Raw genomic sequence first — 25,800 nt, forward strand, 5'->3', positions numbered from 1 at the left:
GTCGGAGCTGCTGAGCCTCAGGGTAGCTCAGCTCAGTTGTGAATGAATCTTGCTCCTTTCTTCCCTTACCACAGGCTCACCACTCCTATACCGTATGGTTTGTACACACACACCTTCCCTTACCACAGGCTCACCACTCCTATACCGTATGGTTTGTACTCACCTTCATCCCGAAGGACTCCTCCCTCCTGTCACCTTCAGGGCCTGACTCCCACTCTAGGGATGGTGAAATGCAGAAAGCAACAGACTTTGGGAAGGGTGGTTTCTCAATCTGTCTGTCAGAGAGGTGGTGCTGTTTCTTTCAGGAGGGCATAGGGAGCAGTAGAGCAGAAGAGAGAAAGACTCTCTTAGCCATTGGCAAATTCACATGAATATGTGAATTGGGACACCATGGGCTGTGGCAGGGTCTCCATTTCTGTGATTAGGTGGGAAGGAGTTCAGTGAGGCCAGGCAGAGCTCTGCACACAGTGAGGAGACAGAGTCTGCACACAGTGAGGAGACAGAGTCTACACACAGTAAGGAGACAGAGCTCTGCACACAGCATCCCTGCAGAGGTGGCTTGAGAAAGCCTGCACCAGCGGGAAAGAAGTATGGAGGAGGCTGTGTTCTCCAAGGAGCAGATGGAAAGTTGAGATTTTAAAAAGGTTACAACCAAAACAAGGGACTGGGTGATAGTTCAGTTGGTAAAGCGTTTGCCTTGCAAGGAAGAAGACTAGAGTTTAATTCCCACAGAACCCACTTTAAAAAGTCGTGGGTGGAGACAGGCTGATCCCTCAGGATGGCCTGACTGCCTGACCAGCCTAACTTATCCCAGGTCAATGAGGGGCCCTGTCAAACAAAGACACCCAGCCTTGAAAAACCAGAAAATAAAAGTAAATAAAATTAAAGTTTAAAAAATCAAACAGCCACAAAGAAGTGATCAGCACTGAAAGAATGGTGAGTGAGGTTATCTTCTGTGCACATACGTGCTCCTGTACTTGCACACACATACACACACACACACCTGTGGTTATCCTCTGTGCACACGCATGCTCCTGTACCTGTACACACACACACACACACACCTGTGGTTATCCTCTGTGAACACGCATGCTCCTGTACCTGTACACACACACACACACACACACACACACACACACACACGCCTGTGGTTATCATCTGTGCACATTTGCTCCTGTACCTGTACACACACACACACACACACACACACACACACACCCCTGTGGTTATCATCTGTGCACATTTGCTCCTATACCTGTACACACACACACACACACACACACACACACACACACACACACCCCTGTGGTTATCCTCTGTGAACACGCATGCTCCTGTACCTGTACACACACACACACACACACACACACACACACACACACCTGTGGTTATCCTCTGTGAACACGCGTGCTCCTGTACCTGCACACACACGGGCCTGAGGATGTGACTCAGCTGTAGAGGGTGTGTCTGGCATGAATAAAGCACTAGATTCCATTTCCAACACCACATGGATCAGGAGTGGTGACAGAGTCCAGTAGTCCCAGCACTCAGGAGGGCCAGGGTTCAAGGTCATCCTTGCTGACAGAAGGAGCTCATGGGACCTTGTCTCAGGAGAGAGAGAGAGAGAGAGAGAGAGAGAGAGAGAGAGAGAGAGAGAATCTACAAAAAAGACAAAACCAACCACCCTCCCACCTTTTCTTTTCTTTTTCTAGTACTTAGAATCTCATGTATCCCTAAAACTTTTTTTTATTTTTCTCTGTTTTGTTTGTTGTTTTGGGTTTTTTTGATTTCTCTATGTAGCACTGGCTGTCCTAGGCTGTCCATTGGATAATGGAGTTTATATCAAAACATCACAATAATGCTGGTGGTCTCTTTAAGGTACAGATTGTGATGGGTCTTCATCATACACATGCTTTGGCAGGTAGCAATTTTTTTTTTTTTTGGCTTTTACGAGACAGAGTTTCTCTGTATTGTTTTGGAGGCTGTTGGTCCAGCCCGGCCTCGAACTCACAGAGATCCGCCTGCCTCTGCCTCCCGAGTGCTGGGATTAAAGGCGTGTGCCTCCACCGCCCGGCTGGCAGGTAGCAATTTTAAACCATGGAACTGCAGTACTGGAAATGCACATTGCATATACCCCCTCCTTGAACAAACAGAATTTGTTGGGATTGGCTTGAGTCTTTTCTGTCATTGCTCTTTTGGAATAAAAGTGTCTTGGTTCCAGAAATTCTAGAAATAGCATTACTCTAAATAGATTGGATTCTAGGCAGTATAGATAGGATGACTCCTCTTGAAAGTGAAGAAGAGATGCGAAACAGCAAAAAAAAAAAAAGTAACAGTGCTATAAAAACTATATATCCACATGCAAAATGAAGTAATTGAACCCTGTCTTATGCCATATGTAATATTAACTAGAGGCATATCACAGGCCTAAATTTAAGATATGAAATTATTGGACTCTTAGAGGAAAGAAAGCGTAAGTAGAAATCTTTATGGCCTTGAGTTAGGCAATGTTTTGTTTATTTTTTGATACCAAGACACAAGCAGTAGAGAAAAAAGATACACAGAGTGGGCTTATAATTTAGATCTTTGTACCAGAAGGGATGCATCATGAAAGCATTACACATTCCTACAATTCAACAGAAGGAAGCTGAAGCAAGCGGACTTCAGTTCAATGTTAATCTATGCACATAGTGAGACTCAAAATTGGAGAAAAATGCAAGTCATGCATCTTATACAGGACTTATATCTAGGACATACAAAGAACTAATATGCCATAACAATAGAAAGGTAAACCACACGGTTAAAAGTGGGAAAGGATGTTAAGAGGTACACTAAGTACCTAAGCAGTAGCCATCAAAGGAATATAGAGCCAAACTACAAGACACACCTGAAGTCATATTAGGTATTTTAGAAGCCTAGAGACTAAAGTATCCATGCATCGGCTGAATACTGATGTAGTGGTCTGAATGAGAATGGACCCATGTCTCAGGCATTTGAACACTTGGTCCCCAACTGGTGGCACTGTTTGGGGAGGTACAGGAGGTGTGCCTTACTGAAGAAGTATGTCTTTGGGATGGGCTTCTTACTTTATATAATATCTCCCCTATCCAGATAAGGCTCTGTTTCACGCTTATGATTAAAGACGGGAGCCATCAGCTTCCTGCTGCCATGGCTTCTGTTTACTATTGTGTCTCCCCACCATCACGGATGCTTATCCCTCTGGATCCCTAAGCCCAAACAAACTCTTCCTCCTATAAATTGCATCTGCTTCTGACGTTTCATCACAGAACATACAACTGATATTATCCAGTCATGGACTTAGCATTCATGGGACAGAGTCTGGTAGACAAGTCCCTTGTAGATCCAACAGATAACTAAGTAAAGGCACCCTACTGTTAACCTCACCTGGTGCAATTTTATGGTATGTGAATTACAGCCCGTGAAAGCGTTCAGAAAAACAAAATTTTTCTCCCTTAACTTAGAGCAAGCATCCTCTTCACTCACTTCTGTTTCTTTCAGGCTGATTATGTGGTCCCTGTGGAGGATAATGATGAAAACTATATCCATCCCAGAGAAAGCAGCCCGCTGCCTGCAGAGAAAGGTAAGCATTTGGAATTTGGAGTACCTGAAAGCTTCTGGCAGTTAGCCCACACCAGGTTGGAACTCAGAACTGACAGGCTCTCCTCCTCTGTAACCACACCCCCTTTGGCTGGTTCAGAGCCTTTCTCCTTCCTCGTTCATGGTTTTAGACCCAGGTTATGAAAGCTGGAGCTGTTATCTTCAGCTGCCTTTGCTCAGAACGGTTCTCAGAAGCTGATGCTCTCAGGATTGCAAGCCACAGGGTGGACTTGGAAACAGTGCATGGCGAGCAAATCTGTGGAGGAATGATAAAATGAGAGCCCAGGTACTCTCCCTCCTGGTCTTTACTCCCACATGTCTCAGGCCTATGGGGCACTTTGTCTGCAAATCCTGCCAGGAATGCTATCACGAACAGTTGTCTCAGATCAGACATGGAAGCAGCACCCTCCGGAAATAGTGACTTTGGAAAATACAGTCCCAGGCATGTGACCCTCTTCAGATGACACTCCCCATCTAATGAACTAGACCAGAGAGAACTGTCCTCAACTCTCCTGTTTTGTTTTATTTTTTATGACAACACTCTCCTGTGCTCCCCAAGCGTGAGCCAACCAATGCACAAAACAATACCTACATGTCCTGTCTCTGCTACTGCAGAACATCTCAAAATCCAAGAGAATCTGTGTATGGAAGGGAAGGAGGATTAGTTAACTTGGTATCATGTTTAGCTTTAATATACTTTTTATTAAAACAGAACAAAGTCAAACCCTCTTTTGTCTCCTACCCTCCCAGGTGGGTGACATTCTGATCCAAGTATACTTTAGCTAATCGTCTTATTTCATTCATTTAATCACAAACCCTGGCTTCCCCTTGAGAAAATTTCTTTGGATGGTTCATGGGATTAATAAGGGTCATGGAATCTTTGCAGATTGTCTGGTTTGACTGATCATCTTTCTCTCTACAAGACCTTTCCTCAGAGGAACGTGCCTATAACTACTGCATGTGTTCACATCTGTGTGTTTCAGCTCCCATGGTGAACAGATCAACAAAGCCAAACGGCTCCTCAAAGTCAATGTCACCTTCAGGGAATGTCACAGGTAAAGTATTTGGCTTGCTTTATAATCTGTTCCAAAAGAGATACACTACTAAGATCATACGTGAACCATCACCTATATTTCCAACTTTCCTGATAATGGGGGACAAAGCCTTAATTTCATCCATGTCCACAGACTTTCTGCCATTGCTCTGACCTCTACCCACTAGGTTCCAAAGTCACCTCACTAAACATGATGCACAAAAATACCCCACATGGTGCCAACTGTCTCTGAGTTGGATCAACTTCTAGGCAGGTGAGAATCACAAGTTTAAAGAAGCCAAACCACTCAGTCCATAGGGACATCTCCCAGTGGAAATTTGAAAAGAGTATAATGGCTGGCTGGTCTGGATCGCTTATCAGGAAAGGATAGACGGAATCTGTATTTCTGAGTTTTCTCTAAGTTGGTATCATTTACAATTCTGTTCCCCTCCCCCCCAAAAAACTAAAATAAACAAATACCTTGAAATATACAAATCCCCATAAACATGCAAACTGAATTGCACACTAGCGCAGCCCAAATTTTTGCAGAATTGCTGGGTGGAATCTTTTGTGTGCATGTTTCAGAGATGGGACGCTACATAGTCTACTAATAGCAGGAAATGGCAGTCTTCAGGAATGCTTGCAAAGAGATGGAGCACTGGGGTGTACGTGGCTGACATAGGGGGTGGGGTTGGCAGAACAAAGGTGGAATCTGAAGCTGAAGCAGACTGGTGTGGGAAACACACGGGAGCAGGACACTGTGAGTGAGTTTCCTAGCTGAGAAAGTAAGCAGAACTTGCCACCCAACCTGCACCTTGAAAATACACACTTGTAAGTTTCTGCTCAGGACAGCTAGAGACTAAAGCTGATTTCCCTTTTACTTTTGTGCTTTTGGTACACCATCCACCACACGTCTCCTGTAGAGTGTCCCAACCAAATACCGGGCACCTCCAGAAAGGAAGGTGGGTGCCTGCTATACCATTGCTGGGGTCACCCCACTGATGTGTCTCTTGGTCTGGCTGCCCTCTGGAGAGCAGAAGGGCCTAGCTGGGGTCAGTCTGTCTCCATTCTCCCTTCACAGTCACAGAAATACCCTAGCACCCTCCTTTGGAGAAAGGCAACAGTGACCCTGACCTGCAGAGCGATACAAACTCTTGGCTGGAGGGAATTGTCTGCCTGGGTCCACAGCTCACACGGCCCTGTCTCGTGCCCTCTCTGAGCAGCCATCTGTCCCACCTGTGTTAGTGAGGTGCAGATAGCATGTGTGCAGTCCCTAGAACTCTGCCAGCACCCGGAGACACTGGGGTATTCATCACAAGACACTTACAATCGTCCTTTATGAGTTATAATTTGAATATTATATATAACACTCACCCATCTTAGTATAAAGTCAGTGATTTCTATGAGCCGTGACATTTATGTAAACACATTGTGTAATCATTGCCCCAGCTTACTTTTAGAAAATTTCCATGCCCACCCAGCCCCCAAGATCCCTTATGTCCATTTCTGTATAGTCAGTGCTATTCCCATTCCTGGTTCCAGGCAACTACTTATCTGCATCCACTGCTGTAAACCTGCTTTTGCTGACATTTCAGATAGGCAGGTTCACTCACTGGGGGGTCCTACACATCTGGCTTCTGAATATCTAGTTCTTTTCCCTCACTGTAAAGTTTTTAGCCATCAGAAAGTTTTGCTTCTTTCCCAGACTCTGGCTGTGTCTGGTTGATTCTTTAAAAATGTCAGATATATGCTGTTGTCTGACCATAAAAAGTGAATTTGAGAAGATGAGAAGTGTTCCCACTTCACAAAGCACCTGAGACAGTGTTTCTAAGAGGTCACCCAGCCACTTTGATGACAGAGGAATAACTAGGATGCTGTCTTCCTAATACAAGACCGTGGTGGATTAAAAAAAATGTATTTGTCAGGGAACAGGGCATGTTCATGTCTTGGTACACATGAGGAGATCTGAGGACAACTTTGTAAAGTCGGTTCTCTCTCTCACCATGTGGGTTCTGGGGATTGAACTTGGGTCCTCCGGCATGGTGGCAGGCACTTTTATCTGCTGAGCCACCTCGCCAGCCTAAGAGTATGGGCTCGCACCAGCATCACTCTCTGGTTCAGCTCTGGTTCGGCTCTGGTTGGCTCTGGTTAGCTCTGGTTAGCTCTGGTTAGCTCTGGTTTGGCCCTGGTTCAGCTCTGGTTAGCTCTAGTTAGCTCTGGTTAGCTCTGGTTAGCTCTGGTTCGCTCTGGTTAGCTCTGGTTCGGCTCTGGTTCACTAGAGTAAGGCTATTTATGGAGAGGAAAGAAAGGGGGCATGTTGGCATGCTGGTTGGGGACTTGGAGGAAAGGCTAGCTCAGTAGAAAAACCAGGCACTGGCGGTGGGTCTAACGAAGGGTGGAGTGAGGGTGGGGTCTGATTTAGATCTCTTATCTGCTTCCTGCCTTTTCAGACATGGTTGCCTCCTCTGCCCTGAATTCTTCTGAGTATGAGTGGCTAGCCTCTCTGCCTGCTGTCAAATGTGATGTTCAGTGTTACTCGGCCGTTAGACAGTCACAGGGGGACTCACAAGCCATAGTCTGATGACATTTCTCTCCATTTCCATGCCACACGTACAGCTTACTGTATGAGGAGGCACAGTAATGAAACTGCCAACGTGATTGCTCCACCATACGGGGGAAGGTTTTTACCGTGAGTGAAAGAGAAGAAATCCAGAGACACCTGGAAGAGTCCAGAATATGAGAGAGAGAGAGACAGAGAGACAGAGAGACAGAGAGACAGAGAGACAGAGAGAGAGACATGACCTGGGCCAGGGTGGCAACAGGAGCGGGAGAGAATGGCGGAGCTATCAGTAGAGAGCAGAGCAGGGCAGGAGAGTGAACAGTGAAAACAGCAGGAGAGCAAGATGACAGACAGCAAGACAGAGAGCAGCATGAGACAGGGAGGGCGTGCGGTGAACAAATCGTGTGGATTATTAGGAGCATGAGTAGCTGGGAGAGGGAAGGGCCCAGATGCTAGCATGAACTTTGAAATGTGTAACAGGTACTTGTGATACTGAGGGAGCCTGGGTGTTGGTATCCTGAGAGTTGCCACGTCAATGGAGAGTCAAGGGAAATGACTGCTTTTGGAGGACAGGGGGTGGGGAGGAGGTGGGGGCCTTTTCTGTTCTACACACACACACACACACACACACACACACACACGTGTGCATATACACACACAATGTTTACTCCTGTTCTACACACATGCACACACAAGCACATGTGTGCATATACACCACACACAATGTTTACTCCTCTGTTCTACACATACACATACACACATGTGTGTGCATGTACACCACACACAATGTTTACTCCTCTCTTCTCTGCACACACACTCACAAACACATGTGTGCATATACACCACACACAATATTTATTCAGCTCAGTTTGACCCAACAAAGTTCTCATCATGAGCCTTCTTGTCTTAACGAGTAGCAGTGTCCAAGCAGCCACCCACGTGGGGACTCTATTGCCTCTCTAGCTGCTTCCTTCATGGTTGTCTGGCTCTGTTTTCAGCCAGATAGGTGGGGGAGGGCTGAATACAAGGTCCAGGCTGCTGGGTCCCTTCTGTGACTTCAGAAGGTGCGATACGGGGAACGGCCTGGCCCTTGCCCTCACTTGGCTGTGAGTGAGTAGGTATTCTCTGATGTGCATGAGGCGCAGACACTGCACTCAAGTGTGGTATGCATGAACCGGGAGGGCCGTGAGCACCAGGAGGAGTGGGTCGAACCCTTATGTCTCTGGATACATTGCTGAGCACACCTGTACAGTGGTATTTCTTGGCTCCCTCTCAAAGGGACTTTTGTGTGTTTTCACTGGGCTCTCAGAACCAGGGTCCCTGTGTAGCATGAGTCTTAATAATAAAAACCCAGGTCAGATATTGGGGGTGGGGACCTGAAAGATCAGAGAAGCAAAGCAGTCAGCCACTAACTCTTACCTTTACCCCAGACTGAATGGGCAGTTCTGTCCCCATGAATCCTCAGACCAAGTGCTCTCTAAGAAACCTCAAACTGCATCCTCAGACTGCACCCTCAGACTGACTGCATCCTCAGACTGCACCCTCAGACTGACTGCACCCTCAGACTGCACCCTCAGACTGACTGCTCCTCAGATTGTATCCTCAGACTGACTGCACCCTCAGACTGCACCCTCAGACTGACTGCTCCTCAGATTGTATCCTCAGACTGACTGCACCCTCAGACTGCACCCTCAGACTGACTGCATCCTCAGACTGCACCCTCAGACTGCATCCTCAGACTGCATCGTCAGACTGACTGCACCCTCAGACTGCACCCTCAGACTGCACCCTCAGACTGTGTCCTCAGACTGACTGCATCCTCAGACTGCACCCTCAGACTGACTGCACCCTCAGACTGACTGCACCCTCAGACTGCACCCTCAGACTGACTGCTCCTCAGACTGCACCCTCAGACTGCACCCTCAGACTGCACCCTCAGACTGTGTCCTCAGACTGACTGCATCCTCAGACTGCACCCTCAGACTGACTGCACCCTCAGACTGACTGCATCCTCAGACTGCACCCTCAGACTGACTGCTCCTCAGACTGCACCCTCAGACTGACTGCTCCTCAGACTGCACCCTCAGACTGACTGCTCCTCAGATTGTATCCTCAGACTGACTGCACCCTCAGACTGCACCCTCAGACTGCACCCTCAGACTGCACCCTCAGACTGTGTCCTCAGACTGACTGCATCCTCAGACTGTGTCCTCAGACTGACTGCACCCTCAGACTGACTGCACCCTCAGACTGACTGCACCCTCAGATTTACTGCTCCTCAGACTGCCCTGAGCTCCCGTCTCTTCCGCCTTATATTCCTCTCTTCTCCCAGACATATCACTCCTGTCTCTACCTCCTTAGTGCTGGGATTAGAGGCATATGACTCCAAGTTCTGGGATCACCTTTGTGTGAGCTCTGTTTCTCTTTTAGACTGGATCAATTTCATGTAGCCCAGGGTGGCCTTGAAATCACAGAGATCCATCTGCCTCTGTCTCCCAAGTGCTGGGATTAAAGGTGTGTACCACCTCTACGGCTAACTAGTGTGGCTAGCTTTGCACTCTGATCTTCAGGCAAACTTTATTTGTTAGATCATAAACAAAATATTACTGCATCCCTGAACTTGCCCATGAGTCTAAGGAGCAGGTTTGCCAGAAGCATTACAGTGGCATTCTAACCCACAGCCTGTGTAAGAGATTATAGGTTGGCATTATTTTCCTTTTTTATTTGCGTAGGCACAGATGTGTGGGTGCATGTGCATATGGCCTGAGATTAATGAAATTCTTTGAGTCAGGGTCTCTCAATCAAACTTAGAGTTCATCAATATAGTTAGTCCTGCTCCTAGATTTCCCTGAGTTTCTCATCTCTACTTTCCAAGACTGGCATTACAAGCAAGCTGCCGCTCCCACCTGGCATTTACATGGCCTCTGGGGATCTGAACTCTGGTCTTCACACATGTGTGGCAAGTGTTCCGACTACTGGATTGTCCCCCGCCCCTATATTGGCATCTCAAGTTTCTTATCATCTGTGCCCATTCATTTGCCCCTAGCTTCAGTGTCACTGGATACAAACACTTCACTTAAAGTAACACAAAGCGTATGTGTCTCACAAGTACTAGCCTCACCGATACAGCCATCCCCGCTGGCAGGGCACAGTGCCTGACTCATGTATGTTCTGTGCAGGTCGAAACAGTGGGGTCTGGGACTCCAAGTCATCTTTGCCTGCTGCGCCATCCCCGCTGCCACGAGCTGGGTGAGTACTGATTGAGGACACTGGTTGTACGAGATCTGGGTGTGTGGGATGGTGAGGTCCTGCCGCCCTGAGGACTCCTGTTAGTTCTCCATCCCCAAGGTAGCCTTCATGATGGACCAGAAGAGCTGCCACCAAAATTGGAAATGACGAGTCTTGCCTCACATAGAGTCAGTTTTAGCTACAATGGGAGTTCATTGGCTCACTGTGAGCACCCCAGCTTTCAACACCGATAGCTCTGAGATCTCCAGTCAGGTTCAACCTTTACTTTCTGCTCCCCGGTTTCATTTGCAGCTGGGCCCGGCATCAGAACATGCATTGGTGCTCATACATCTGAACATGATTTAGGGTGTTTTGGGGACAATGCTTATGGCTTTGGCATTTAAGATGGCTTTGGAAACTGCTGGGTGAGTATTATGACACCACCACATTAGTTACTTTTCTATTGCTGTGATAAGACACTATGACCAGGACAGCTTATAAAAGAAAGAATTTAGGCCAAGAGGTGGTGGCACACAACTTTACTTCTAGCACTCAGGAGGCAGAAGCAGGTGAATCTCTGAGTTCAAGGCCAGCCTGGTCTGCAGAACGAATTCCAGAACAACTGAGGCTACACAAACCCACCTCTTCCATGCACACCCCCCCAAACCAATACCACCAACAAAAACTTGTACCATTCCCAGTGTCTCTCTCCTCTCTGCCTCATGGTTGTGGATCAAGATATAAGTTCCCAATCATTCCTTCACTCTGCCATCATGGTCTCAAAACATGAAACTAAGACCAGGCTGGCCTTGAACTCAGAGATTCACCTGCTTCTGCCTCCTGAGTGCTAGAAGTAAAGATGCGTGCCACCACTGCCTGGCAGCACACATCTTTTGAGACTTCAAAGTCTGCCTCCAGTGTCGTATTTTCTAACAATGCCACATCTTCTAATCCCTCCCAAACAGTTCTTCCTACTGAGAAGCAAGTATTGAAATATATAAGTCTATCGGAGACATTTTTATTCAAACTACCATATACTCCATACAATTATGTTGGCTCAATAGGTTGTTACAAAAGTACACTTATGAGCTGGGAAGTTATTAAGAGCAGGCAACACCCTGCCAGAGGACCCGAGTCTGATTCCCAGATGCAAGCCAGGAGGCATGTCACCTGTTACTCCTGCTCCACGGGATCTGACAAATCTGACCTACATGGCACCTATCCAAACACTACACACACACACACACACACACACACACACACACACACACACACACACACGCACGCACGCACGCACACACCATATACACACTTACACACCACACACATGCACACATACCCACATTTTAATAAAATAAATCTATTTTTAAAGCACACTTAAATATATACAAAACTGGCTGACACGGTTACGACAAATAAATCTTAATTTGGGGGGCTTATTAACCAAAACTGCACTCCTCTCTTGGCTTCACTTTGAGCAGTTACTTAGTCTTTCTGAACCTGTTTCCTGATCTCTAAGATGTGACAATAATAGGGAAAAAATAGAGTCAGGGTCTCCCTATGTAGTCCTGACTGGCCCGGAACATGTTTTTTAGGCCGGCTGCCTGCCTGCCTCTGCCTCCTGCATGCTGGAATCAAAAGCCAATGCTACTATAGGCAGCTTCTTGCAGGTTTTCAGTTTTGTTTGAGACAGGGTTTCCATATATATATATATATATATATATATATATATATATATATATATATCACACTTGGAAAGGTTGTTTAAATGGTTGAAGTAACCTGTGAGGAGCTTAGCCTAGTTCCAGACTTACAGACATTATTATTAGTATTCTTCACTTACTTCAGACAAAACAGGGGAGGGTGCAGTGGGGAGGAAGAGAGAAGAGAGTGAGGAGCTGAATCGAGGAAAGGGAAAAGAATTAAAACTAAACCCCAACAAGAAGTGTAAAGCCTTAGTGATGGTAAGTCCAGGCTCTATTAAAGCCAAGGTAACGGTAAATGTTGGCATAGGTTGCAAATATTTGGGACCGTGCACCACAATGGCTTTGAACTAGCTGTGTTTTGGATCTCTAGGAAGACAGGCATTAGAGAGCAGTCACCTTGTAGTAGAACAGAAGTGGATACAGGAAGGTGATGGTTGCAACCTCACCTGCAGGACCTTGGGTCCCAGGTGGTACCCATAGAGTGTCATGGGTATGGGAAGGGTCCGCATTTACCTTACTGAGGTAAATGAACTGAGGTTCAGGCTGAGGAAGCTAGAGTGCACGGGTGCCCCATGGCCAAAAGGGGCCCAAGGTCACCAAGCAGGTAGCAGCAGACCTGAGACAAGAGCTGTTCTGATGTCTCTTGGCAACTACGCCCTTGCTTATTAATATTAATATGGCCGTTTGAATAAGAATACCTCCCATAGGCTCATAGACTTGAATGCTTCGGGAGTGGCGCTGTTTGAAAGGATTAGGAGGTGTGACCTTGGAGGAAGTGTGTCACTGAGGGTGGGCTTTTAGGATATAGCTCTCAGCTACTACTCCAGCACCTGCCTGCATGCCACCATGCTCCCTGTCAGACTGATAATGAACTAAGCCTCTGAAACTGTAAGCAAGCCCTCAATTAAATGCCTTCTTTTAAAAGAGCTGTCTTCGTCATGGGGTCTTCACAGCAAGAGCCCCGACTAAGACAGTTAAGCTTTCTCTGCCTGTTGGAAGGATCATCACAATTAGCTCCTCTGTCCATCCCTATCAGTTCTTCGAGAGTGGTCTTCCTACCCACTGTTTTCATTTCAGTGGTTAGGTCTAAGAAGAAGGTAGTAGCTCTGCTTCATCTTCCTTGCGTTTAAGAAGGCTAATCTTTTATTCCCTAGGAAGAAAACAGCTCCACCACTGAAGACAGTAAGTTGATTCTGCACTTGAAAGTGCTTCACATTTCCTGCAGCATCTATTGTTAGCCACTTACTTAATGCATCCAGTTGTGCTTGACACCGCAGGCTTAGCAACTGAAGCAGCTGCTGCCCTGACAACCCAGAGGAGCTTCTAATGCTCAGGTAGCTGGGAAGGTTCTACTCCTGGCCAGCTGGTCCTTGATGGACTCTGTCAGCCTCCCTGAATGTGTGCAGAGATCACAGAAGATGTGCAGGCATCCACGCCTCCATCACTGCAGGAAGCTTCTGTCCATTTCCTGCCTCGATGACCCCAGAGCAACTGGCAGACCACTGTGTATCAGATAAATAGCCACAGACTAAACTCAGCTGCTGGCCAGAATGGGGTGACCCTGGGCAAGCCCATGATGCAATGCAGCCAAGCTGGACCTGAGCTTACATTAGAACCTGACAGTGGCTATCACTTAAAATACATGGGACCATGAGACCAAAGCCAGGTGCCTGATGCCCACCGCACAAGCACTACTGCCTGGAAGCTGCTGGGGGCGGGGGTCATAGTGTCTATCAACACTGTTGACAGATGAATGATGTCCTCACAATGAAATGTCTCCCACAAGACACACCCATACAGTTTTCAGTGAATGGAAACTGCTTTAGGCTTGTTGTCATGATTTAGAGTAGCTTCATCAAATCTCTACCAGCATATTTAATATTGCTCTGACTTTTATCTTCATGCTCTGCTCTGTTGAGTGTCTATCTTTTTGTTCCTTCTCACAGACTCCAGTTGCCTCTCCACCGAATGCATCAAATATCTGTGAAGGTAAACGTATTTATTCTGATGGTTGAGCATGTACTCTGAAAGTAAGTTTTCAATTAACGATTTCCATATAACGTTAATATGAAGCCACGTCTTCTGAACGACTAGTGTTTTGCATTTAGTAGTGAGTAGCAAAGCCAGCACAGAAGCCTGAGCTGAGCAGGCAGGGGCTGTGGAGAAGGCTGCAGGCAGAGGGCCACAGGCAGCTAGAAAGCAATATGGTGGTACAATCTATGACCTTAGAGCCACCTACAAATCTCCGAACAGCTTAGAGAAAGAAGGTAATGAATTTTTAAAACTCTGTTCTTTTAAAGAAGTTCTGCTGGAAAGTTTCCAAAGTTCAAAAGCCCATTATTAATCTATCTTCAGCTACTTCTTTGCCTTTGTGTCACCATATCTCAAAAAACAAAAAACAAAACAAAAACACCCACCAACATGCTTTTTAATAGTGACCCCCATTTAAAAATCGTGTATTTAGCCGGGCGGGCGATGGTGGCGCACGCCTTTAATCCTAGCACTCGGGAGGCAGAGGCAGGCGGATCTCTGTGAGTTCGAGGCCGGGCTGAACCGATAGCCTCCGAAACAATACAGAGAAACCCTGTCTCGTAAAAACCAAAAATAAAAATTAAAAAATTAAAAAATCGTGTATTTAAAAAGCATGGATGGGGACAGGAACGTGAAAGTAAGACTCATTCATGATGTCAACACTCAGAAGGTAGAGACAATGAAGTCCTGCACCCATCCATTTGCCCTCAGGAAGGCACCCTGTGCCTCATCTCAGTGCATGTCCTTTCTCCATGTCCTAAGTCTATGTCTGCGCAGAGCTTGCTGGCGTCCCTGCTCCCGAGACAGGGGCCTTTTCTTCTGAGCGCACACCAGCTCTCATCTCTGCTTCTACTGGACCAATAGGTTCTAGTTCTCTCTTCTTTCCTCCCCCCCAGGCTGTTTCAGTCCCCCACCCCCTCCTCTCTGTCCTGTGCTTCCCCGCCTCCCCTGTTCCTGGACATCCCATGCATGCCTCCCATGCCTTCCAGGCCCTCCACCCTGATGAGTAGGAGCAGGGCAGAGAGTCCTAGTGACCAGGTCTCTGTGCAAACTTAAAGGCTCCGGGAGTCTCTAAAACCAAGATGGAGGAGCTGCTGGCTTTCCCCTGCTGCTCGAGGCTTCCCACAGAGGAGCTTATCTTCCTTTGGACCCCTTCCAAAAGCAGAGGCAGTGGCCATTTAAACCCAGAGGGAGGGAGCAGCCATCTCTGCCCTGGGGAGGAGATTTCAGGACGCTGAAAGATGCGTGAGAAGGAAAGACAGAGAGTGAGACCATGTAGGGCTTTGTTTGGCTGGAGCAAACTCTGAGAATCATTGCCCCCAGCCTGCTTACAAGCTGGGGCACAGGCTGAAAAGTTTCCTTTTTCAGCTGGCATTTGACCATTGCTGGGATGACCAGTGAGTAGTCAGTTAAAGAATCAGATGACTGATAGACATCTCTCGTGATGGGTGGGAGGGGCCAGGGCAGGAAGACAGGAATCCAGAGAGACAATCTACTTGAGCTCTTGAGTGAGTGGTTGCAGGAAAGAAACTGCTGATGTAACTGATCTGTGATGTGGTTAGGGTTTTTATTGCAGATATGAGAGGAAGCAGCCAGAGACATCTGGAAGAGTCCAGAGCAGAGAGAGAGAAAGAAGTAGACTGGACATGGCCAGGACTGGGGAAGTAGGAGAGAACAGTGGAGATGCTGAGATAACACGAAGTTGAGAATAGAGTACTCCTGGAGAGAATGAGCGAGCAAATAGCAAGAGTAGCCAGGGGATGAGGGATGAGTAGCCGGGGGAGGGGAGCAGCTAATGCTAGCATGGACTTTGGAATGTGTAACGGATCCTTGTGGTACTAAGGGAGCCCAGAGGTCAGCATGGACTTTGGTATCCTAATAGGGGCCACAGGTAGCCATGTGTCTCTCCTGCCAGAGGTAAGGGAAATGCTCCTTTTCATAGGTAGGAACCAGTTTCACAAGTTCCTGAGGAATGCAGGCTTTTATCTACCAGCCAGAAATCCTGTAGTCCAGCTTGGGCTCATTTCCGGCTATTTGGACAGCCCAAGAGACCTAACAGTTCTGGAAACCAAATTACTGTAATTAAGGGAACTGTCACAGCTCTACCAAATACAGAGAAGGCGCTCACAAGATGGCAAGGCCCTGGCTAACAGAGGATAGAGAAAACACGGTGTAGTCAAAGCTTAAGGCTGCGGGAACCTAATGTGGGCATTGCGCTCCTTTGGGAATTTCTGAGTTTTAAAGAGATGAGCACAAAGTTGTTGTGACAGTTCAAGGTAACCTGCCACGCATTTGAAATGCCTTTACAGTTCAAAGCTGGCTGAATGTCAGGGTACTGGGGCTGACCACTTACAGTGCTTGAGTCGCTGCTTCTGTTCCTTCGAAGCCTTTGTAGCTGTTTGCTTTTCTTAATGTCTCAGTAGGAAAGTTCCCCGTGGGCTTCAACAGAAATTTCTTAGGTTCCCTCGTTATGCCTATTTCCTACCCGACCCCCTCAAGAACATGTTGAGCTCCAAGTGATATCAACACTGGAGGATAAACTGGACTATGATTCAGTTAATTTTTCGAAAGAAGTAGATTATTCATGAATCCTGAGATTTTACCTCTCACCAGTAATGAGTTACATCTCATGACTAATCAAGACACAGGGAGGTGTGCTAACACCTGAAGGGAGGCCACACAGAAAGCAGCGAATGAGCTGCGCAGAGGGCTGTCGAGCCTGTACATCTCCTGGTACCCACCTGTGCTCAGACGCTATGGTCCAGTGCCCAGGGCTTCTGTTTTCATGAAGGAGGAGCACATGGTAACACTGCCAAGAGGGAGTCATGGTCCTAAGAGCTCACACATGCCAAAAGAGTGACAAGTACACAGACTGAGAACTCCTCAGAAGATAGGGTATTGGGGAGACATGGAGGGTCCTACACGCTGATGTGGCTGGATTTGGGGACGGGACAGATGATATTTCACTTTAATACTAATGTGAGACCTCTCCTAATCCAGACAAGCCTGTCCCTGCTGAACGCCACCGAGGGTCTAGTCACAGACAAGACACCGTACAGTCACCAGTGTTTCCTCCTACCCAGAAGTAAGAACCCTCCCATTTATTTATTTATTCATTCTTTTAAAAATGTTTTCATTTTCATTTTGTTTTTATGTATATACGTAGGTATATGTTGCATGTGTGTGAAAAGGGTTAGGGTTAGAGCTGGAGTTACATGGCTGTGAGCCATCCAGTGTGGGCACTAGGAACTGAACTCAGGTCTTCTGGAACAACAGGAAGCAACCACCTCTCCCACCTCTTTGTTTTAAATATTTGTTAAAGGTGGGGTCACACTCTGTAGCCCCGGCTGTGTTCACATTGCCTTCCTGATATACGTAGCCAGGCTGCCCTTTAACTCCTGCCTCAGCCTCTAGAGTGTGGGGTAACAGATCTTTTCCCAGCAGTAGAATCTTTCCCTTTAAAAACAAGTTTCTTCTTGTTGCTATGGAAATTCATTTTCATACAAGGCCACACAGGGAACCATTGTTTCATCACTTCTTAATTAAATCTGGAAAGGTGTTAGCAACTTAAGAAACTGTAGAATTTCAGAGACCCATTCTTCAGGTCATTGGTCTTATCTAAAATATAGCACTTCAGTCAAGGCTCCTCCTTTTTCAAAGCTAAAGGGGAAAATCTTGGTTTTTCAAAGGTTTTGTTGCCCCTCCCATCTTTAGATCTCATTATCCTTTGGTGTGGGTTCTCCAGATTTTTGTACTGTGCTCTGCCTTTTATTCAACCTGCATTTCTTCCTTTCAGACCCATCCATCAAAAGCCTGTTCCTCTGCCACGTAAGTACGATAAATCACGGTGGCTGTCTTAGTTAGGGTTCCTATTGCTGTCAAGATATGCCATGACCACGGCAACTCTTATTAAGGAAAACATTTAACTGAGGTGGCTGCTTAAGTTCAGAGGTTCAGTCCATTGTCATCATGGCAGAGAGCATGGTGACATGGTGTTGGCTATATCTTGATTAGAAGGCAACAGGAAGTGGACTGTGACAGTGGGAGGAGTTTGAACATAAGAGGCCTCAAAGCCCGCCCTCCCCAGTGATAGACTTCCTCCAGCAAGGCCACACCTACTCCAACAAAGCCACACCTCCTAGTAGTGAGCTTGTGGGGGACAATTGCATTCTAGCTACCACAAAGGTCAACCACAGGTGGAGGGTAGGGCCAGGTACAGGAGCTAACAACACTGTCACTTCCGCTGTGCAGTTCCAGTGTCTTCTCTTATTTGCTTCCTTGTCTCTAAGCTAGCGCCAGAGATATTTATCTCGTAGTGTTACTTTGAAAGGTAAATATTTCCAGTCTCTAGTATTGGTTGAACATTTACTTATTGGTCATCATCATTTAAACAAAATGCAATACAGCTATTTTCAAAAAGAGATTAAGTCAAATAGCACATGAGAAATACCTAATAGAGTGCTTGGCACCTAGAAGATTCTCAATAAATGATAGGTGTTTAATTTAAATCTGAAATATGTTTTAATGAACTTCAGATATATCTGTAAAATGTACCCTACAATGAGAATGTGGTAATTATCTGGGTAATTTTCCCAAGGTACACTTCACCTTGTATATGAATCAGATGAATCGGATCTGAAGAGATGGATGAGAGTTTGAGTCTGGTTCCCAGCACCTGCAAGGATTCCTAAGCATTTTCACCTTGAGACCACTTTTAATACTTTTAAAATTCATTGAAGACCCAAATAATTTTCAAACATTTCTTCCTACTGATAATAAGTATATTATAAATTAAAGCTGTTGATGAAGGAACAGGGAGAAATATGCCCAAAATACTTTGTGTGTTCATGAAAATGACCCTGCATAATAAAATAAAAATAATTACGCTAACAACAAAAATAGAATGCATTCAGCAAACAGACCATTTTCAAACTGTAGGTTAGAACAGTAGGTGTATGGACTGACTACTCCCTTGTTTTATGTGTTGTATGAGTCTCAAAATGGAGCATAAAGAGATTGCTTGTTATTATCAAAGCTTAAAAAACAAAAACTGTGAAGTAAGCCATTAAAAATTGCATGAAGTCATTATACACTAATGTAAATATTTTCATGAAAACTATTTCAAACCAAATGCATGTGTGTGTGCATTTGTGTGTATATCTGTGTGTTTGTGTGTGTGTTTGTATGTCTCTCTGTGTGTTTGTGTATGTTTATTTGTGTGTGAGTGTGTATAGAGGGACACTGGATTACATTCTGCAAAACTTATTTACTTCTGAGACAGAGTCTTATGTGTAGACCAGGATGGCCTTAAACTTGTGATCCTCCTGCCTCAGTTTCCTAGTAGCTGGTATTACAGCTTGCATTACCTGGTCCTGGTTCAACTTGACAGAACTTTTAAATTTCTAGAGCTAACAGTTCATTGCTGTGCTTTCTCATTGAAAAACAAGAAGAAAACCCTGGTTTTTCAAAGATAGGTATTTTTCAAAAAGCAAAGACCTCTCAAACCTCTGGAAGGCTCTTGGAGATTTCAAGGGGTCCTGGGGCTACTTCTGAACTGCTTTGTCCTAAGGATTTTTAGCTTCTGTGTATGCTCCACAGTGCTCTCTCAGTAGTGAGACATAGGCACTGGAACTGCACAGAAACTCGTGAAGATTAATGGACTTGTCAAATCTCTTTTAGGGTTTCCAGAAGCGGGAAGCCCAGGTGTAGATGGACCATTATGTAGCTTGTCATCTAATTCCACTTTTGCAGACCAGGTAAGACATGAGCTTGATGTCATCAGAGTGTTTACAGTGAACTCTGGGAAAGGACATGTCTTCTGAGAAGACAATTTGGAGGAAGGCTGAGGATGGAATCTGAATCTTAACTGAGCTGATCTGATGGATACACAATGTCCTGTGTTTTCAGTGATTAAGAAAGACCTTGACCCATTTCTTCTCGTTTCTGTTCCAGATACCCTGAATAACAGTTAGTGCTTCTTTAAAATCGTGAGGGAATGTGTTGTTTTTGTTGTTATTCCTCTCACATAGATTTTATTTAAACTTTATAATTTCCTCAGAATAGACCTGTGGAGGCTCATGATGTTAAAGCTATACCAAACAGAAAAGCATAAAAAAGACAGAGAAAGGACCCTGTGTGCCCTTGAGTGAGTCTCTGAGCTTAGACAAAATGTGAAGATGATAAGGGAGCAAATATCCTTATTTGCCAAAATCAAGTAAGATAATATTACTGAAACCCTGGCAATGGGAGAAATGGCTCGGTTGGCACAGTGCTTGCTGCACAAGCACGAGGATTAAAACCATCTCCAGAAGCAACAAACGGAGCGAAAGGAAACAAGTGAAAGAGGGGTGTAGTGCTATGTGTTTGTAATCCCAGCACTGGCCAGACAGAGACAGTAGATTCCTGGGATGGGCTGGCCAGCCTACCTAGCTTAATCTTTGAGCCCAGTGCTAACTCAAAAACACAGTTCCTGAGGAACAGCATCCAGTGTTGACATCTGGCACGTGTGCACCCCTGCTTGCACACACACACACACACACACACACATACACACATGAACACACACATACACACACACTGAAATTATGAAACACTCTATAAAGCATCAAGAATAAGAGCACTATGAGAAGAGAATATATAATTCATATATATTCATAATTCATAATATATAGTTCAGGAACTTAGTAAGATCCATTTATGTTTTAGGACTAAATTTAGCAGCTAATGCCAAATGGGAGTGAGCTAGCCATATAAGCCTTGTGGTTGGATAAAAAAAAAACCACGAAACTGGTTTTAACATCACTGGTGAAGATGTTGATGAACATCACTAGTGTCTTGGTCTTGCAAAACTGCCCGTGTACGCTCCTCCCCTAAATGCTCATGTACTTTGAGAATCAACTCATGCTTCACAATGCCTGTCTCACAGGAGGCCGAACTTCACGGGAAGCCCTGGTATGCTGGTGCCTGTGACCGCAAGTCTGCTGAAGAGGCCCTGCACAGATCCAACAAGGTTTGGCCACCTAAAAATCCCACACTGTGGAGCTCATCATACGTCCAACTAAGTAATGTCAGGAGTACAGACGCAGGGATTTTCCCTGTGCTTTCTCCTCTCGTGGAACTACGCATTTTGTTCTGTCTCCTTCCTATTTACCTATAATCTCAAGGCTCTGTGGGCTCCACTGCCCCTCACACAATGGAGAAAAGTGGGAGGCAGGGGAGGTTTGGGGATGCTGCAGAAGCCCGCCTTGGAGTGAGGGAGAATGGGCTATTTAAACCCACTCAAGGTCTGGATGAAGCAGCACAAACTACCTGGCAGTCTGTTTTTGAGAGTTCAACGTTGGGGATGGATAGGACAATACAAGGTTAAACTCCCCTTTTACTTCCTCTGCACTCCCATTTTTTTTAAAGCCTGAATCCCTGTCAAAGTGTCATCAATTGACTGGTGAGGGTTCCTTTGCACAGCCTAGCTGGGAATTGTGGGTAGCCCAGAAATCCTTCTAGGGCTGTCTCCAAGTTGAGGATTTCCTCAGTTTTTTGCTACTTTCTTGTCCAGCCCACACTATTTAGGGATAAAAATGACCACCTTTTTGGGTGGTCCAGTGCTGCACACCAGGGAAGGTGGCCTGGAGAGAGACAGGGTGGAGGAGAGGGTGTGTTTGTGTGGGCCAATAACAGCTCTGCCTTGATATCAACAACAGTCACTGAGGTTTGTGTCTATCGCCTTAGCTAGTCCACAAGGGGAAGGGCTAACCCCTTGGCCAAATGGTTGCAGGGCCATCTAGAGTTGAGTGAGGGTCCCCGTCACTGTAGCTGTTCCAGTGAGCCCTGGTGGACTCCATCTCCTCTGGAGCCCGGATAGTCAGGGGCAAGCTTTTCAGAGTTGTCTCAAGGCCTCCGAGTCACTCTCCAGTGGCCATCACCGTCTGGCCGACTCTGCTGCACTCCATTTTAGATGTCATGGTTGTCCCCACAGCTTCCCTCGGGTCACACATTAAATCTCTATTGGAGTTCACTTACTCCCCAGAGACCTTGTAAATTTCATTCCTTTGTTTCTGAAATAGATTTTTTTCATTTTCTTCAAATTCTTTCCTAAAGCTGATCACAATTTATTGCATTTCTTCTTCCTGTCTTTTTGGCCAGGTTTTTCTCATAACTTTTTAAAAATGTGATACTAAACTATTTTAATAAAATATTTAATATAAATTGAAATTTTCTGTTACAGTTTTTCTACTTTAACATAATTATGTCTTTTGAGACAAACGTTTTCTTCATCTGAAAGCTTGAATTCCCAGCTTCGACTTCCTTCTTATAGCTCTTGCACAAAGAATGTGTTAGACTTTCACTAAGGGACCTGGAAAACATGGGTCCTAGCTCAAGATACTCTAGGCTTGATCTTACTGTGCTCTTTTACATACTTTTAAATCCCAACAAGCATAATACCTCAGGGAACACATCAAACACTGGCATTGACTTCACTCAAGTTTGTCTGCATATCTGTCTTGTGAACAGTATTCTTGAAAAACAATAAAATAAATTCTAATCAATAATAATCAATATTTGAAAATAAAATATACTTCATAAACCAGTTTCTGGCTTACAGAAGTATAACTAACACTATCACTGTGCTTTACTTTTATTTAACAGGACGGATCATTTCTTATTCGGAAAAGCTCTGGCCATGATTCTAAGCAGCCATATACACTAGTTGCATTCTTTAATAAGCGAGTATATAATATTCCTGTACGGTTCATTGAAGCAACCAAACAATATGCTTTGGGAAAGAAGAAAAATGGTGAAGAGGTTAGTAATTATTCTTTCTCTATTTATTCATTTACTTATTAACTTACTTATTTTGAAACAGAGTTGTATTATGTAACCTGGGTGGGCCTGAGACTCCCTAGCCCAGGCTGGCCTTGAGCTTATAATCCTCCTGAGTGTGGGATCCTGAGGAGGATACCACTATGAGTGGCTGGTAACTTCTCTTTAACTCAGCTCTATGTCTATGTTTTGAACACAGTGTTACCATGCTCTATTAGGTGCCAGAGAAAAAGGGAAAAATACAAATACACACACACAAAACACATACACACACACACACACACACACACACACGTGTCATCAGTAGAAATGCCATGCTTTGACATACTATATTATATAGTATATGACACACACTGCGTAATAATATATCCTATGAGGAAGCAGAAGGAAGTGTTATATATGTGCTAGTCTTTTTGTTTAAATTTTAAATTATGTATGCCTGTGTGTATGGTATTCACGGGTGTGGCACACACATGCACGTCTATGTACGTGTATGTGGACGCCCAAGGTTAACACTTGAGAGTCTTTCTTGATGGCTCTCCGCACTGTTGTTTGAGCCAGGGTCTCTTGATTGAATATGACTACTCTAGCTACCTGTTTACTCTAGGGATCCCCTGGCTCTGTCTTCTGAGTACCAGAATTACAGGCAAGCCACTATGCCCAGCTGGCATTTTTATGGGCACTGGGACTCTGAACTCCCATCTTCATGCTTGCACAGCAAGTGCTTTATCCACTGAGCCGTCTCCTCAAACCCTTTTTCCACCCATCATTAATAAAGACAATATGGTATAATTTAGTAGTTCAAGAAAACTTACAAATGGAAGCTGAAATGCCAAATCAAATTAAGGTTGTTAGAATCAAGGTCATGGACTGGCTCTCCAAAATCAAGGCCTAGAAGTTCAACTCTGGCACTAAGTTAGGTGACCAGGGAAGGACTTGAGAATTCAGAACTTGATTTGAAGCATTATACTATAATTTTGGGCCAAGATGAGCTTATGCAATGAAAAGAAAACATTCACATAGGTCTTAAATAACAAAAAGAAATGTCTTTAATTAAGAGCAAAATGGAAGCTCAAAGTGTTTCTGTTTAGGTAACTTGTTCCTATAAAGGAATTTTGGAGTATGAGTAAGAATAACTCACTTTCTTTGTCACTGTTCAGTCACTGTGAAGAGACAGCATGACCAAGGCAAGTCTTATAAAGGAAAGAATTTAACTGGGTTAGAGGTTTAGTCCTATCATCATGGTGGGGAGCACGGTGACATCGTGGCACTGGAGGAGTAGCTAGAGCTATAGCCTGATCTGTAGGCAAAGAGAGCAACACCAGGCCTAGTGTGGGCTTTTGAATCACTAAATCCAGCAGCACAACTTCTCCAACAAGTCCACACCTCCTAATCCTTCTCAAATAGTGCCTCTTCCCTAATGACTATTCCAATGTATGGTCCTGTGGGTGCCAGTCAACACACCACACCTATGAGTGGCCCAGAAAGGAATACTTGTTCTCATCTAGAATGATGGGTTGGATTTGGATCTGTGGTAAAAGTTGGAGGAAGGAAAAGGAAGAAAGGTGGAAAGGACAGTTTAAACAGAGAAAATAGCACAATCGAGGTTCTAGTGAAAAGACACTTAAGAGTGAGTGTGGTGGTACCTCCCTGTAATGCCAACAGTTGGAAGGTTGAGGTTAGAAGATTCTAAGTTCGAGTTCATCCTGGGCTATAAAGTGAGACCCTACCTCAACTTTTAAAATGGAAGAAGGTAGGGATAAAGGAAGGAGGGTATGGAAGAAACAAACATTTTCTGAAGATACTTTCGGAAAGAGCCACACCCTTCTAAACCCAGCATTGCTTATTTGTTTTTTAAATCACAGTTGCTAATGCATCTGTCTTCTCCAATGATGAGGCCGGGATTATGTCTTCTTCACTTTCACCTTTACAGAACTGTTGTAAAATGTCTTACTTTAGTGGGCACTAAATGAATGATTTCAACTGTTGGTTGAACAACATTTGTAAGACAAATCAAATAGCCTTTGCATACTCTTTATTTTGTTTTCTAAAAAGCGACACACATAGCGCAATGTCATGGACCATTTTGATCATGTTTAGGTATGAGGCTTGAGACGCAGAACCATCTTACAACCCCACCAACAGTACACAACATTCAACTTCATATCCCACCAGTACTTGTAACTTGCTATTTTCTGGGTTGTTTGTTATAGCAGCCATCTCAATGGAGGCATCATGGTACCTCATTCACAGTCCTCTAATTTCTAGTGCTGTTCAGCATCTCTTCATATGTCTGTTGGCCACTTATATATCATCCATGCAGAATGTTTATTCCTTTGTATGCTTTCCAAGCAAGTGTTACAGTTTTTGCTGTTGTTGAGTTTGGGAATTTTTGTTTTGTTATGGTTTTGGTTCTTTGAGACAGGATTTCTCTGTGTATCCCTGGCTATTCTGAAATTCACTCTGTAGACCAGGCTGGTCTTGAACTCAGAGATCCCCCTGCCTCTGCCTCCCAAATGCTGGGATTAAAAATGTGCACCACCACTGCCCAGCTCTGAGTTTGGGCATGTATCACAATATTCCCTTCCTTACTTGGGTACCCTTTTAACTGTTTGTTTTGTTCTCTGATATGTTCTCATTGATGCATATTGGTTTTGGTGCTTGTGTTCTTTGTGTCACATCCAGGAAATCATTGCCAAATCCAATGTCAATGTTTTCTTTTGTCATAATTAGAAAAGACAAACTTTCGAATCTGAGAACACTAATCAAGAACAGAATTACACTGTCTTTTAACAAAGTTAAATAAC

At 45.0% G+C, this 25,800-nt stretch overlaps 1 protein-coding gene across 2 annotated transcripts in view; it reads left to right on the forward strand.

Moving 5' to 3' along the window:
• Blnk (B cell linker) overlaps positions 1–25,800 on the forward strand; it is a 65,625-nt gene that overhangs the window by 36,349 nt on the left and 3,476 nt on the right. For both annotated transcript variants that reach the window (XM_005063609.4, XM_040744626.1), the window contains exons 7-16: positions 3,520–3,601; positions 4,602–4,673; positions 10,391–10,460; positions 13,300–13,327; positions 14,092–14,134; positions 17,177–17,261; positions 17,973–18,004; positions 19,856–19,932; positions 21,102–21,185; positions 22,820–22,975. In XM_005063609.4, coding sequence (XP_005063666.1) covers positions 3,520–3,601; positions 4,602–4,673; positions 10,391–10,460; positions 13,300–13,327; positions 14,092–14,134; positions 17,177–17,261; positions 17,973–18,004; positions 19,856–19,932; positions 21,102–21,185; positions 22,820–22,975 — 729 coding nt within the window. The remainder of the gene's footprint in view (positions 1–3,519; positions 3,602–4,601; positions 4,674–10,390; positions 10,461–13,299; positions 13,328–14,091; positions 14,135–17,176; positions 17,262–17,972; positions 18,005–19,855; positions 19,933–21,101; positions 21,186–22,819; positions 22,976–25,800) is intronic.

Source organism: Mesocricetus auratus, unplaced genomic scaffold (assembly GCF_017639785.1).
Source record: "Mesocricetus auratus isolate SY011 unplaced genomic scaffold, BCM_Maur_2.0 Super-Scaffold_4256, whole genome shotgun sequence".
Lineage (NCBI taxonomy): Eukaryota > Metazoa > Chordata > Mammalia > Rodentia > Cricetidae > Mesocricetus > Mesocricetus auratus.